This window comes from Dicentrarchus labrax, unplaced genomic scaffold, assembly GCF_905237075.1.
Source record: "Dicentrarchus labrax unplaced genomic scaffold, dlabrax2021, whole genome shotgun sequence".
In the NCBI taxonomy this organism is placed as follows: Eukaryota; Metazoa; Chordata; class Actinopteri; family Moronidae; genus Dicentrarchus; species Dicentrarchus labrax.
The window spans coordinates 20960604-20973673 of NW_026136701.1; the positions used below are offsets into that span (position 1 = coordinate 20960604).

A 13070-nucleotide genomic window follows, 5' to 3' on the forward strand; every position below is an offset into this window, starting at 1 on the left:
AATCTATACAGTGAAGAGATACAGATGATCTATCTGCATCTGCATGGCTCTGCTCCCGCTTCTAGCCTGCAGACGCTTTGACCGCAGTCTTCCTGACCGTTTGCTCTGTATGACTCACCATCTGAGGATTTTTACACAGAGAATGAAAATAAACTGCCGTTGTTTTTCAGACATCAGATTACTGTAAAACAAAATTCCTCCATTCACGTCTGAATCGAGCTTTTGTCTCTCCCAGTAAAAAGCTATTATTACAGCCACACAAAGCCTCAACACGAGAGAAACCAAACCACGCAGACTTAAATGTAGAAAAAATCGAGGCCAACCGACTTCAGAGTTCGAGCACAAAAAACATAAACGTCATGAAACTTTTTTTAAAGATAAGGCGGTAGTAGTGCCAGGCCAGACCGAGTACTGTGAGATAACAAGAGGAATTTAAATCCCTCTGAAGAAAAATAATGAAGAACATACCACATGAAGTCTATAGCACCGCTGTGCAGAGGTTTACTGTTTTCATCAGAGCATTAAAGCGGAAACTAAGTAGTTGATGGACTCATAACAACATCCAGATCTTCAATCCAAATACTGATTTAACAACCACAAACTGTGCTCATTGAGTATGAAATAAACCTTTCAGGTAACATAACACGTCTTGGATTCATTCAGAGCTGCAACTAACTTCTGTTTTCATTATTAATCTATCCTTTTTTCTTTGTTTTGTCTATAAAATACCAACTAATTTTGAATATATGCCCTTTTTACCATCCAGTTAATAGTCCTAGCCCAAACATGCTCAGTTTACTTTCATTGAAGAGTAAAAACATTTAAAATATTAACTTTGGTACGTTAGACCTAAAATTTTAGGCAATTTTTTGCTTTTAAAATTACTTACCACTCTGCAAATTGATAAATAAAGTAGGTTAACTGGTTGTTGCGGTTAGTTTAATTAAACATTAGGCTAAAACGTCAGTTTGTTAGCTTGCTTAGCATCACTGGCTAACTGTTAACTAGCTAACTGCCGACTAACTGACGCTAGAGGCTAGGTGCTAGCTCATAGCCATTTAAACTAACAGTTAGTTAAATAAAACTGTGTAACCTTTGTTTAATAACAACCACTGTGGCCACAAATGACAGTTACTGTATAATATTAGTTTAATAATGTAGTAATAATAGCATTACATTAACAGAAGTACATTTAGAGACGGTTAACACAGTCAACTGACATTTAATTTAGCTAGCTACCGTTAGCTAGCATAAGCTAAGGCTGTTTTAGTGTTTTATTGTTTATGAATTAAACTTTTAATTAGTTTGAGGAATATTTCAGAAGTTACATTTAACATGAGCAGCTTGGATACATTAGCTACCAAACCATAAAGTTAATAAAGTTTGGTTAGTTTGAGTCTAATAAAACTAACGGCTAACGTTACAGACACGGGTTATTAGCACAATAATGCTAACACCATTTGTTTCACAGTAACCTAAAAAAAAAATCTTCTTTATCGATCATTTATATAAAACTCTCCTCTTTGTGTATTTCTCTTCTTATATCTGAACTTTAAATGTTGGTTTCTCACCATTTGTTCAGCGTACAACCTTAAAACTGATGGGTTTATAGACTTTAGTGAGTTGAAGTTAACCACTTAACGACCAGTTTTTACTCTTTTATATGTCTAAAATGAACTAAAGGACTAATTTATAACACTTTCTGAGAACATAATCTAGACTTATGATCCAGATTTATCCATTACTGATAATAAAAATGTGATATAAAATATAATCGACTGGGCTTGAAGGTTAAAGTTAAAATCCAACTCATTAACTAACATAAGATTTAAACAAAATACACAAAGTGATCTGTCAGCATGCACTGAAATATATATATATAAAAAAATAAGATGTTGGCTGTTAGGGTGGCGACGAGCTCTCTGTGGTTGCTGGGATGAAGGGAGCAGACCCAGGTTATGGTCAGGGATATAGGAAGGAGCCACTCTGTGTGTGTAATGTGGGATATAAATGTTTATTTTTATTTTGTTTACTTATTTACTGCCTTATGTAAGTATAGTGGCATTTAGAGAAAGACTCATTTGGGGAAGGGGGGGGAGGTCAACTTGGGGCTAGTTACTCAAAAAATATTATAACTCATTACTCTTTTCAAAAAGTGATATTATTACTTTGTGCCAACAGTAATTAGTTACACTACTAGTTATATTACTTTTATGCTCCTCCCCACAAAGTTAGTAACTGTGTCCTTTCTCCCCAAAATTGAGACTTAGAACGATTAAAATCCTGTTTTGTTTGTTAAAATTAAAGTAATGTGAATATTTAATGCTTAAGCAATTTCATCGGGATGTGATTGGATTGTAATATTATTAATGTAATATTATTACTAGTAATGAGTTACAGCCCTAATCCGTGGTTAGATGTATAGTTGTATGCTTTTTGTTGCATTACTGTATATTTTACTATCTTAGTCTTAATAGTATGACTCTATTGTGGCTAAAATGTTATGAATTCATGAATAAAAAGGAATAAAAAATACTTTATGTATTTACTTTAAGTACCACCGTTCCTCTGGACCATCATGGTGTGTGTGTGTGTGTGTGTGTGTGTGTGTGTGTGTGTGTGTGTGTGCTTTAAGATATTTGATTAAATAATCTATAGAACAAAGTTTGTACAGAGTAATTTGTTTTTTTAGTTATTCAGTTTTTTGCTCCCAGCAGCTGAGTAGTTATATGGATTATCTCTGAAGCTGAATCAACTGCTGTATCTCTTCAATAAGCAGCAATATTGTTGTTGTTGTTGTTGTTGTTGTTGTTTTAACTGTGTACCCTTATTATTAATGGTTATAACTTTATAACACAACAATTAATAACACAACTACACAACTATCCAACAAACACCTTGTTTCTTACTTGTGCAACAGAGCCTTTGAGATACTTGAATAATTTGAGTGTTTTATGTCAGTTTACAGTGTTTTTACAACAATCTTAAAGAAGCAGTGTGTAGCTAACTGAACACCACTCGCGTCTGTATTTGACAACCTGGGAATGAGAACAGGTGTTTGGTTTGTCCGTTCTGGGCTACTGTAGAAACATGGTGTACTCCGTAGAAGGCGACCTGTAGATAAAAACTGCTCATTCTGAGGTAACAGAAACACAACAATTCTTAAATTCAGATGATTAAACACTAATGAAAACATATTTATTAATATTATTTTACATTACTGCCAACAGATGGACCTTTACGGCTATTTTTAAATATTTTTTGTATATTGTTTTTACTACGTTTGCACAATAAAAATAGTTTTCATTCTGATTTCTTCATATATTATCATTTCATATAAACCTTTTAGTAGTAAAAGTAGTTAAATGTTTGTATATTCTATAGGCTGATAGTAGAATACACCATAACAAACCAATATAAAGGCAAAGAACAAATAAACTGTGAAACCACCAAAATCTTTAAAAAATACAGTGATTATCCTGCCCTCCTCAACACATCCAACCTGCTGCACCGTCTGTACATGTTTGATATCAGATGTCAGATATTTACTGCAAGTGCATGCTCATAATCATGTTCACACTCCAAACTCAGTAAACACATAAACAGCAGTGGGCCTGTTTGATCAGCAAAACTGTAGCTGTGTGTGTGTGTGTGTGTGTGTGTGTGTGTGTGTGTGTGTGTGTGTGTGTGTGTGTGTGTGTGTGTGTGTGTGGTAGGGGGCACTGTGTACACATGGGCCCAGCAGTTCTGTGCTTTTCAATAGAGGTGCTGTCAGATGGCCAACAGGAAACACAGACTATGTAACGTCAGCAGACACTGGGACACGAGATGTTACAATACTGGACATGTGCAGTAAAGGTTTTAATGCGGTGTGTTTGGAGTCAGATAACATCGGCTGTGCTGCAACCGAGAGGTCAAAATACATATAAGTTTGTTTGAAAACAACTGCGAGACGGAGAAAAAATAAAACTTAAAAATGATCTTCCAGCCATCTGTGCTGCTTTACACTGTTTGTGAGCTGATGGGTTGATGGTTATTGATTTACACTGTTCAGTTTTAATTAAGATCTTTTGACTGTCAAACAGGTCTTAGTCTTCAGATGATGCTGATGACAGAAATACCTTCTCTCATCCCCCTCACCTCTTAACGCCGTCTGTTCCTGTACACCTTCCCCTCTTTTTCTTTCCACTTTACATTTCCTCCATCCTGTCCGTTACTGTGTGCAGCCGCAGTGAATGACAAGTGCTCATTTGCACTTTGAAAAAACATAAAATATTAAAGGTATGTTTACGATAAAAGGGAAGGGAATTCTTCTCTCCCTCGCAAACCGCATTATTAATTCATACTGTTAAAACGACTTTCCACGAATTAATGGAGACAATGCATGGCCTCACAATTGCTTTTGGAAATAAAGGGGGGGGGGTTGTACGTCGGGCTGTCAAGTGATGCATTATGGCGGCACTGAGTGGGTCTTATCTATAGAAAGCATGCTGTTAGCTTTAAAAGTACCTCAGCCCTCATAAGTCTTACGCAGACACCACAGTGGAACCACAGTGGCAGTTTGACACTAATCATGTTTCACTTGTGGCCAACCACAGAATTAAAACACAGAGTAAACTGCATTTAATAGGTTCAAGGTGTGCCCATACCTCGACCTCCACTAACATCAGCATTTAAGGTGTGTGAAAACCAGTAATATCTGAGCAAAAGATGAGATTTTTCCTGTCTGTTTTAAAAAGCTGCTGAAAGTCCAAATAAACTGCCTAAGTGTTGACTGTAAGTCATCTTCAAAAATCTGCTCAGCAAAACGGTGAATCAAACAAAATGCAGCAACAATAACTTTGTGGAGCGCTTCTCTTAACAAAGTTATGAATGCTGTAAACAAACCAGCAACCTCCACCGCTGACTAAAACTCAGAGGAATGTGCAACAACACAGGACATGTAGCTCTTAACACTGTCAGTATAAATGTTAAATAACAGTATTAACAGTACAAATCTCCATTTGATGCAAGTTAATTAATCAATAACAGATGATTCATTAATAACCAAAGTTTACACTAGAAATGAATGTCTAATGCTATAATAACACACAGTTTGAGCCACGCAAGCAACATAACAGTGGGGAATTGTTTTATTCTGACAGTAAACTGGTTTCTAATTTGCTTATTTTAAGAAAAACTCTCAATATGTGTCTGTTTAAACATTTCTAGTCATACAAACCGAGACACAGACTCCAAAAAGGTTGCTTTTCGACGCACACTCTGCAGTGACTGGACGCTCTGTTGTCAGCTGTGTTTCCTTTACTAAATCCAATAAAAGGTGACAGCCAGGTGAGGAACAGTGCTGGCACACCACTGTTCTGGTTTGTAATTTATATCTAATGGCTGATGTGTGACTGTGCAGTCTATTGCTTCTTGTTTGTGCCCAGTGTTTGAGCACAGACCTCAGCAGCAATGAGCAGTGAACTGTGACCTCCAGCATCATGAGGTCAATCACAAATTAAAATAAAGAGGCAATTCTGTTTCAACTCATAAGATTCTGTTTATACATTTATTTTATATTTATATTTATGTACCTCTGATTTTTAATTAATGTCACACATTTTTATTACTATTTCAATGTTAAATATGAGCTCCAGCCTTCCTTAAACGTTACATTTAAATACAATAAACTGATTTATAGGATCATATCAGATGAACTATTAGATAAACTGTTAATTAATCAATCACCCAACCCCACCTGGCGCACACAGAGGTCAATTAAGATGCGTAAAACTGGGGATTAAAGAAAAAACCTCACCGGCTGCAAGACACACTGGCAGCAGTAACCTGAAGACCAGCCCGCACGCCACCTCAGAGGCCATGGCTCCGGGCATCCTGTGTTGAATCCAGGTAAAAATAGCCGAGGATTGTCTCTCTAAGGTTTCTCTTGCATCCCAAACTCCTGTGCTCTGTCAAATCCCCGCTGACATCAAACTGGTGCGCTCCTCCAAACGGCCACATCAGCTCTCCCTGATGACACCTGGACTCCGGTGGGTATTCCACAGTGAAAGGTTGCGCATTTACCAAGGTTCACCACAGCAGGCATGTCACCGGTAAGCACTGTCACACATTATAGTTTTAGTGGCTCAGATGCATTAAAGTCATGTTGACGCTGCACAAACGGAGCAACGGACTCAGGTGCGCAAACAGCTGCGCTGGCACAGCGCGTAAAAATGCCGGAGAAAGGAGCCAACAAGTCCTCAAGTCCAATTAACCTCCTTTTTTTAACTACAAAATCACATTAACGCGAAACGTTCAAAAAAACAAGAAGGTCTAGTTTCACTTCTTCTCTGTGAAGCTTGATAGGAGCCCTCAGAATGACCGGATAATTTACTCTTCCCGTTTAGTCCTCTTGGTGAAATTTGACTTTCTGACTTCTGGTGTGGATTGAACAGGAGGCTACAGGACGAGCCTGTGATTGACACCTGGCTCAACCAATCAGAAGTCTTCGCCTGGTAACCGGTCCAGCCCCCTGTGATAATTGGAAGCAAGAGGTGGGACGCGGAGGTGGATGCAAATACCACAAGTATTACAAGATAACGTGTCCCAAACCCACAGCTCTTGTGTCATTTTCACTAAAAATATGTTCTCGGGTTTCAGTATTTAGTCTGCATGTTCAAGCCAACAGACATTCAATAAGCACTTCCAGGAAGATTTCATAAATATCATGAGACTTTCACTGATCATCTCCTCAGGTCTGTTGTCCAGCTGTTTATTGGAGAGAAACAGCGACACCCACTGGTTTGAAACCGGCCTGCAACAGAGCAGCACCTCCACTTCAATATAATCCCTGTTACCACAAAACAGGCCTGTCAGATTTCTCCTTGCAGGCTGGAAAAATTATTTTAAACCAAAAATGTTTTCTTGAAATAATTAAGAACATTGTAGCAAAAACATTTTCTCTGATTACGTTTAATCCAGTTGTACGCTGAGTAAACAGAACATGTATCACGACTCAAACCTCAACCCCAAAGAGCTCAGATCTGTTTGTGAAAGTCCCTCCAAAATGTTGGGGACATTGTAAGTTGTTTTGCATCATTGTGGGGTTCAGATGTCGGCGGGATAACGCAACCAAAGTGTCTTTGAGCACGACACTGAACCCTTTCAGCTGCGTGGCTCCTGCTCTGCACCCGATGAATTATAATTTAGTTTAGGTTTAGGGTCCATTAAAACGCTCAAATCATATATGGCTGCTACTCCACCTCCTCGGCCAGTGCCTCGAGGAATGTGAGTATTAATATGATGAGAATGTCTTTGCTCTTCATATAATCTTCTGTTAAAGGACCTTTAGATATAAACGCCTTATTCTGAGGTAACAAAAACACAACAATTCCTATATTCAGGTGATTATACACTAATGAAAACATACCTATGAAGATTTTCTTACATCTCAATTATTGTCCATTGCCAAGTCCAAGTGTCCATATCTGTCCTCAATGACCCAATAGGCATTCAACTGGGTTGTGATCTGTTGATTGTGATATCATATCATTCACAAGACCACTCCCATCTGGATAGTTTCATTACAGGATCACTGAGCTTGTTTAATCTTGCTCCAAAGTCAAGGTCAATTGAGCCTGTGAAGCCTTTTCAGCGATGTCAGCTATGTTAGAGAGTTGGATGGACATTCAGGGTCCCCGGAGGATGAATGGTTGACATTTTTGGCTTTAACTGAAATGTCTCAACATTTTATTGATTTTGAAATTTGGTACAGATATGCATGAAGGATGAATCCTTATGACTTTGGTGATCCAATGACTGATTCTAGAGTCCCAGAGTGGCAAATATCTCAATATTTACCGGAGAGTTTCACACAGACGTTCATGGTTCTCAGAGGATTAATTAATCTACAGCGTGAGGTTCACATTTGTGGTTCTCAAACGTTTTCTGGCATGCCTCCCTTCAGAAGCCCAATAAAGTTAACGCTCCATAATTTTTAGGACTTATTAACGATGAAATGGGAACCAAAACTGATTTTTAAAAAAGGATCCAAGTTGAATTTTAGTAAAATAAAAGTCAACACAATAACATTAGCAAACTCTTTATTTAAATAACTCATTCATTCAGCTTTGTTCGACTGCATATTTTTCCCCCCGGTCATCTGCGTCCCACCTGCAGTGTCTCTACCACAGTTTGAGAACCACTAAACCAAAGTGCTGAACATTTTAAACATCAGCAAGCGAGATTGTAGATTTTCAGTCCATACATGCCACGGATGTAGGTAGTGGCAGATGTTACTCGTATGCATTCATCTCGTTATCTGACTCATTTTTTGGTTTGAGTCATGCCACCTCATACAGAGGACTTGTGCTGACTCACATAACATTTACTTGAGCTTAATTTGAAAATAATGGAAAGAAGATTGAGCCAGTATACACAGAAATGTCTTGAGTCTGGGTATAATTTTTTCCTCGTTTTAAAAGTTCATTTCCGTTAAGACTCTTCATTAGAATAACATCACAGATTCGTTTTTATGCATATTATTGGGACACTTATGATCTGATTAAAGAGAAAATATATGTTTTTAATAGTCCTGATTGCTGTAAAGGGTGTAAAAGCAGCAGTAACCATTAACCACTAAATCTAAAAATAATGCAGTGAAGGGAAAATATAAATATTGAAATGACTGTAACTGGGTTTCCTCTTATTTCCCAGATATCAAAAACACTTTAAAAACTCCACTTGAGGATATTTATCACCACTATTAAAGGAAACTGCATTGACGAACGAGCCAAGGAGCGCTGACCTCATGTTTACTTGCTGTGCATAAGATGAGGAGGAGAAGCCAAGTTCGAACTGGGGCATTAATATATACAGTATGATTAAAACCAATCAATCATCCGTGCCTCATATTTAACAACTTTATTGACAAGAAAATGATCCATGCAGTTGTTTCCTAGGAAGTGCATTAGGCAGGAGGAAAGCGATGTATGATGGGAGTCGTCAGGGCCCGAGCCAAATGACCCTCCACAACCTCCAGGTTTAAAAACACGGGGGCAACTTCATGCAGCCAAAGGTCCTGCTTGCGATGTTATGAATCATCGCTTGGCCTAATCACCGAAATGGATTCAGTTTATGAAAATAAGAAAAATAAACAGCTGAATGCTGCTGAGGGAAAAACTGACTTTGGGAGATCATCAACATTCTAGCCTGCCAACCTCTGGCCCCGAAGCGTCACTTTTCCCTGGTAATCCAGACCGGCTGGATACTCAGCCGCAGCGGTCATGTGGGAGCAGTCAGAGAGTCACCCGTGAGGCTCTGAACTGCAGCCAGCCATAATCAATAACCAACCTCAAAACATGTCAGCTCTCGATTTGTTTCTGCCGTTTGAAGTCCGGACCTGCTGATCTAATCCCTTCAGATGAATGTGAATCTTAAGTAACGTTTGCCTTTGATCCATTATTCATCCGATTCTTGAGAGGGAGTTATTGATACGTTTCCCTGGGCCAAATGGACACAACAGTTTTACAGAATACACAGTGAAGGTTCAGGCCGGTTGATCCTGACCAGGGGCGTTTCCAGAGGGGGGCGGGAGTGACGGCCTGGCCCCCCCTGCATTATCTTCACCTCTTTCACTCCGCACTGTCTTTCAGACGTTGTAATGGGCTCTGTTTTAAAGCTAGACTGAAGCTACTGGTGTCATATAAAACTAGACGACCTTACAATGATCCCTTGACCTCTGACCTCAAGCTATCTGAATGAAAATATGTTCTATGGGTACCCACAATTCTCCCCTCTGCAGTTTTTGCATGTGGTATAAATGTGTATTTGAATATTTCTGCAGACTGCTGAGACACACATTTCATGCCACCCCTGCGTATAAGTCAGCGCCCCACTTGTGCCACCCCAGGCAATAGTCTGGACACGCCCCTGATCCTGACTCACGTTAATGCTCGTTCATTTGAGGCCTCCGAATGAGCATTGTGTTGTGAAATTGCACATTTTTATAGCTTCAAGGTAGTGACAGTGAGTCTCAAACTAGTCATTTTATTAGTTGTTTCAGCAGGCAGGGAAGTTGATTTCATACTGGAACAAGAGTCTACACTCACAATGGTTTGTTTGCCTGAACATTGCAGGACTCATTTCTTAGATTTGTTAGATATTATAGATATTTTATGGTACATTTGTTCTACAATTCCATTAAAAAAAAATGGGATTTTTTAATAAAAAATTAGTCATCAGGAAGCAACAGCTGACAAATAACCTCAATTACTTTTTGTGGAGCTCTCGACTAAATCACACAGTCCTCAGCAGCAGATTGATTTTTATTTTCCCAGAAATGGTCCTTTCTGTCTAGTCTGTCAGAGAAATACTTGCAAATAGAAGAAAATTATGTGGATAAATAGAGTATTGATTATCTCTCTGACATCTAATAGCACAGAAACCCTGCCAGCGTAGAATATTCATGTGAATGAATTCCTGGAAATCTTTTATAAATGTTGAATTTGTTGTAATTTCACTGGAGATCCCCACACTGCCGGTCTGCAGCAGCTTCTGCCAAGAAGAAGAACAGAAGTGCAAATGAGATTAACGTCCAGATTGCTTCAATATTGATCCGCGAGTGAAATCCAAACTGTGTGTGTGTTCAATATTTACATGGATGCACTTTCCATGCACTCTAAAGGTGCCTCTGCTTAAGTGGGCTTTTTAGTGTCTTATTGTGGTGGCTGCGGGCAGATCGTCTCTTTTGGAATTTAGACACATACGGCTGTATATCGCTGTAGTATTAAAACCTTGTAACTCCAGTTTTGGGTGATGTTCATGTTTTAAACTGAAGTGAATTAACCTCCTGATGGTTTATTATGTGTACTTTTGCACAATGGAAAGTATGTTGGTAAAACATAAGTACAAATAAAAATTAGACCTATATTATATATTGTTCTGAGTTGTGTACCTATATATATAATACTTATATATAATATAATAATATATATTAAAAAATGTTTCTAACAAAATCTGTATTTTTATTTCTCTAATACTGTATTCGCCTGTCATATAATTCCATATAATTGACTTTTTATCCACATTTTTATGATAAACCTTTTAGATCTTGGTCGTTTTTTAACAACATATTTTAACCGGATGAAGGATTTAAAGTATCAAGCTGAGCTAACGTTAGCAGCAGCCCTTCGAACATCATCGAAGAAACTTTTAACTTTTAAGATGAAACTACTTTTTACTTTTTCAGTATGTACATGAAAATACCAAAAGTTTGATTGCTCCTTCAACACTTTAATGAGTTCCATTTACTTAACTTTATAAACCATAAACTGCCAATCCAACAGCATCCTATTGTGGCCTAACGATGAGTCTTATGTAATGTTGAAGCTTCATTTAATGAACTATCAAGGTACCATGTTCTTTCCCAGAACTAAATTATACATGTTTAGTGTTGGGAAAGATCCCAGTAGCCAGTTCTTATGCATACTATATCAATACTTAGACTTCCTTACCATCTAGTTTCGTGGTAGGTTTCTACTTACTAAGTAACAATGTAGTACTTAGTATCCAGCTCTTTCCTAATAACTACATCTTGTTACCGTCTAGTTTCCTAGTACTTACTAGGTAAGTAGCATCATGTAGTGCATCAATCACAGACATTGATACGTGACATTTGGAAAGGCAAGACAAATGGACGGAGCTAAAATTATATAAGTGCAGCCAGCTTTAGAAGCAATTTTACATTTCAAATTGAAGAAGGATAATGGTGCTCATTAACTGCCAATTGAAGGTATTTTTAATGGTGTCATAAAAGCTTATATCACCACATTAGCAGGCAGGAAGATGCTCATGATAATGCAACATATCCTCCTCATAAAGAACTGATATGTTGTTATATGTCTTATTTTAGCTCGGGGGGGGTTGTTTGTAACATCACATCCTGAAAGATTTACAGCACTCAGACAGGAGGGCAGCTTCGTGCATCTATTATTGAGGACTGTTTGTGCCTCTGAAGATGTCTCAAAGCGGGACAGTGGGGGGGAGAATTCAACTTTCAACACAGCAACCATGACCCAAGATGTCAAAGGTCATCGGGACTTCATTCCTGTGGTCCTGCAGCAGACAACAGCCTCTGTGTTTCACAGCACAAAGGACTTCTTAGGATGAGCCGGCTGTGTCTGCGCTCAGAGAGAGTAAGTGACTTGATGAGGAGGAGCGTTTGTCTGTGATCAGTTCTACTTAATAAGATTCATTGAATTAAAGCTGCGTACTCCGTTATTATCTTAACTTCTCATCTAGCTGCGAGGTTTGTTTAGGTTGAAGCTTGAATAAATGCAGACTAATAAATAATTTGAGGTTAGCGACTCCTTCTGGGAACACTCAACCTCCTCCGTGCCCTCGCTGTCACATATATCATAATTTTCTGATGTTCAGAGTCATGACTCAGTGTTTGCTTTGTGATGAAGTGCTGTTTATGCTTTCTTGGTAGCTACTTTACTGCAACCTCTCTCCGAGACCTGAACTGCAACCAGTGATTTCCCTGCATTTCTTCAGAATGACCTTCTGAATACATTGTTCTCAGCTGCGGGCGATGGCAAAGTGACAGTCGGTTATTCCTTAAAAAGAAGGCAATAACACACAAAACTAAATACTTACTGTATACTGTTCAGTGTTTCTGAAAGCACCAAATGTAGAATACTCACCTTCTGAACAGTGTATTATTACTTATTATTGTTATTGATGTTTAAGCATGTAAGCACTTATATGCTGATCTTACTGGATGTTTTATGTGTAAAATATATATCTGAAAACTTAACTAACTAGCAGCTGCTGTCAAATAAATTAATATAAGAGCAATATTCTCCTTTTTTTCTACTGTATGATTAATTTCTCCCCGAATAATGACTGTTGAGTGTATTGATACATAGGTAGTTGGTGTTTTACATCAAATCCTCACACAGATTTTTAGGTTTCAGTTAGACTGGAAGATTTTCTGATACAAAACTTATTAACTTATTTTCTGGACCAGACATGTTAGACCTGCAATGTAAATATTAAAGAAACACGATTAAACAACAAAACTGACC

At 38.1% G+C, this 13070-nt stretch overlaps 1 protein-coding gene and 1 long non-coding RNA gene across 8 annotated transcripts in view; one reads left to right on the plus strand and one right to left on the minus strand.

Annotated features, from left to right (window-relative positions):
- Nucleotides 1-6409, minus strand: part of LOC127367885 (piezo-type mechanosensitive ion channel component 2) — an 86122-nt gene extending 79713 nt beyond the window's left edge. For all 7 annotated transcript variants that reach the window (XM_051408124.1, XM_051408156.1, XM_051408133.1 and 4 more), the window contains exon 1: nucleotides 5801-6409. In XM_051408124.1, the coding sequence (XP_051264084.1) occupies nucleotides 5801-5876 (76 nt within the window). In that variant the 5' untranslated portion in view covers nucleotides 5877-6409. The remainder of the gene's footprint in view (nucleotides 1-5800) is intronic.
- LOC127367977 (uncharacterized) overlaps nucleotides 1-13070 on the plus strand; it is a 269916-nt gene that overhangs the window by 214267 nt on the left and 42579 nt on the right. The gene's annotated exons all lie outside the window — the stretch shown is intronic.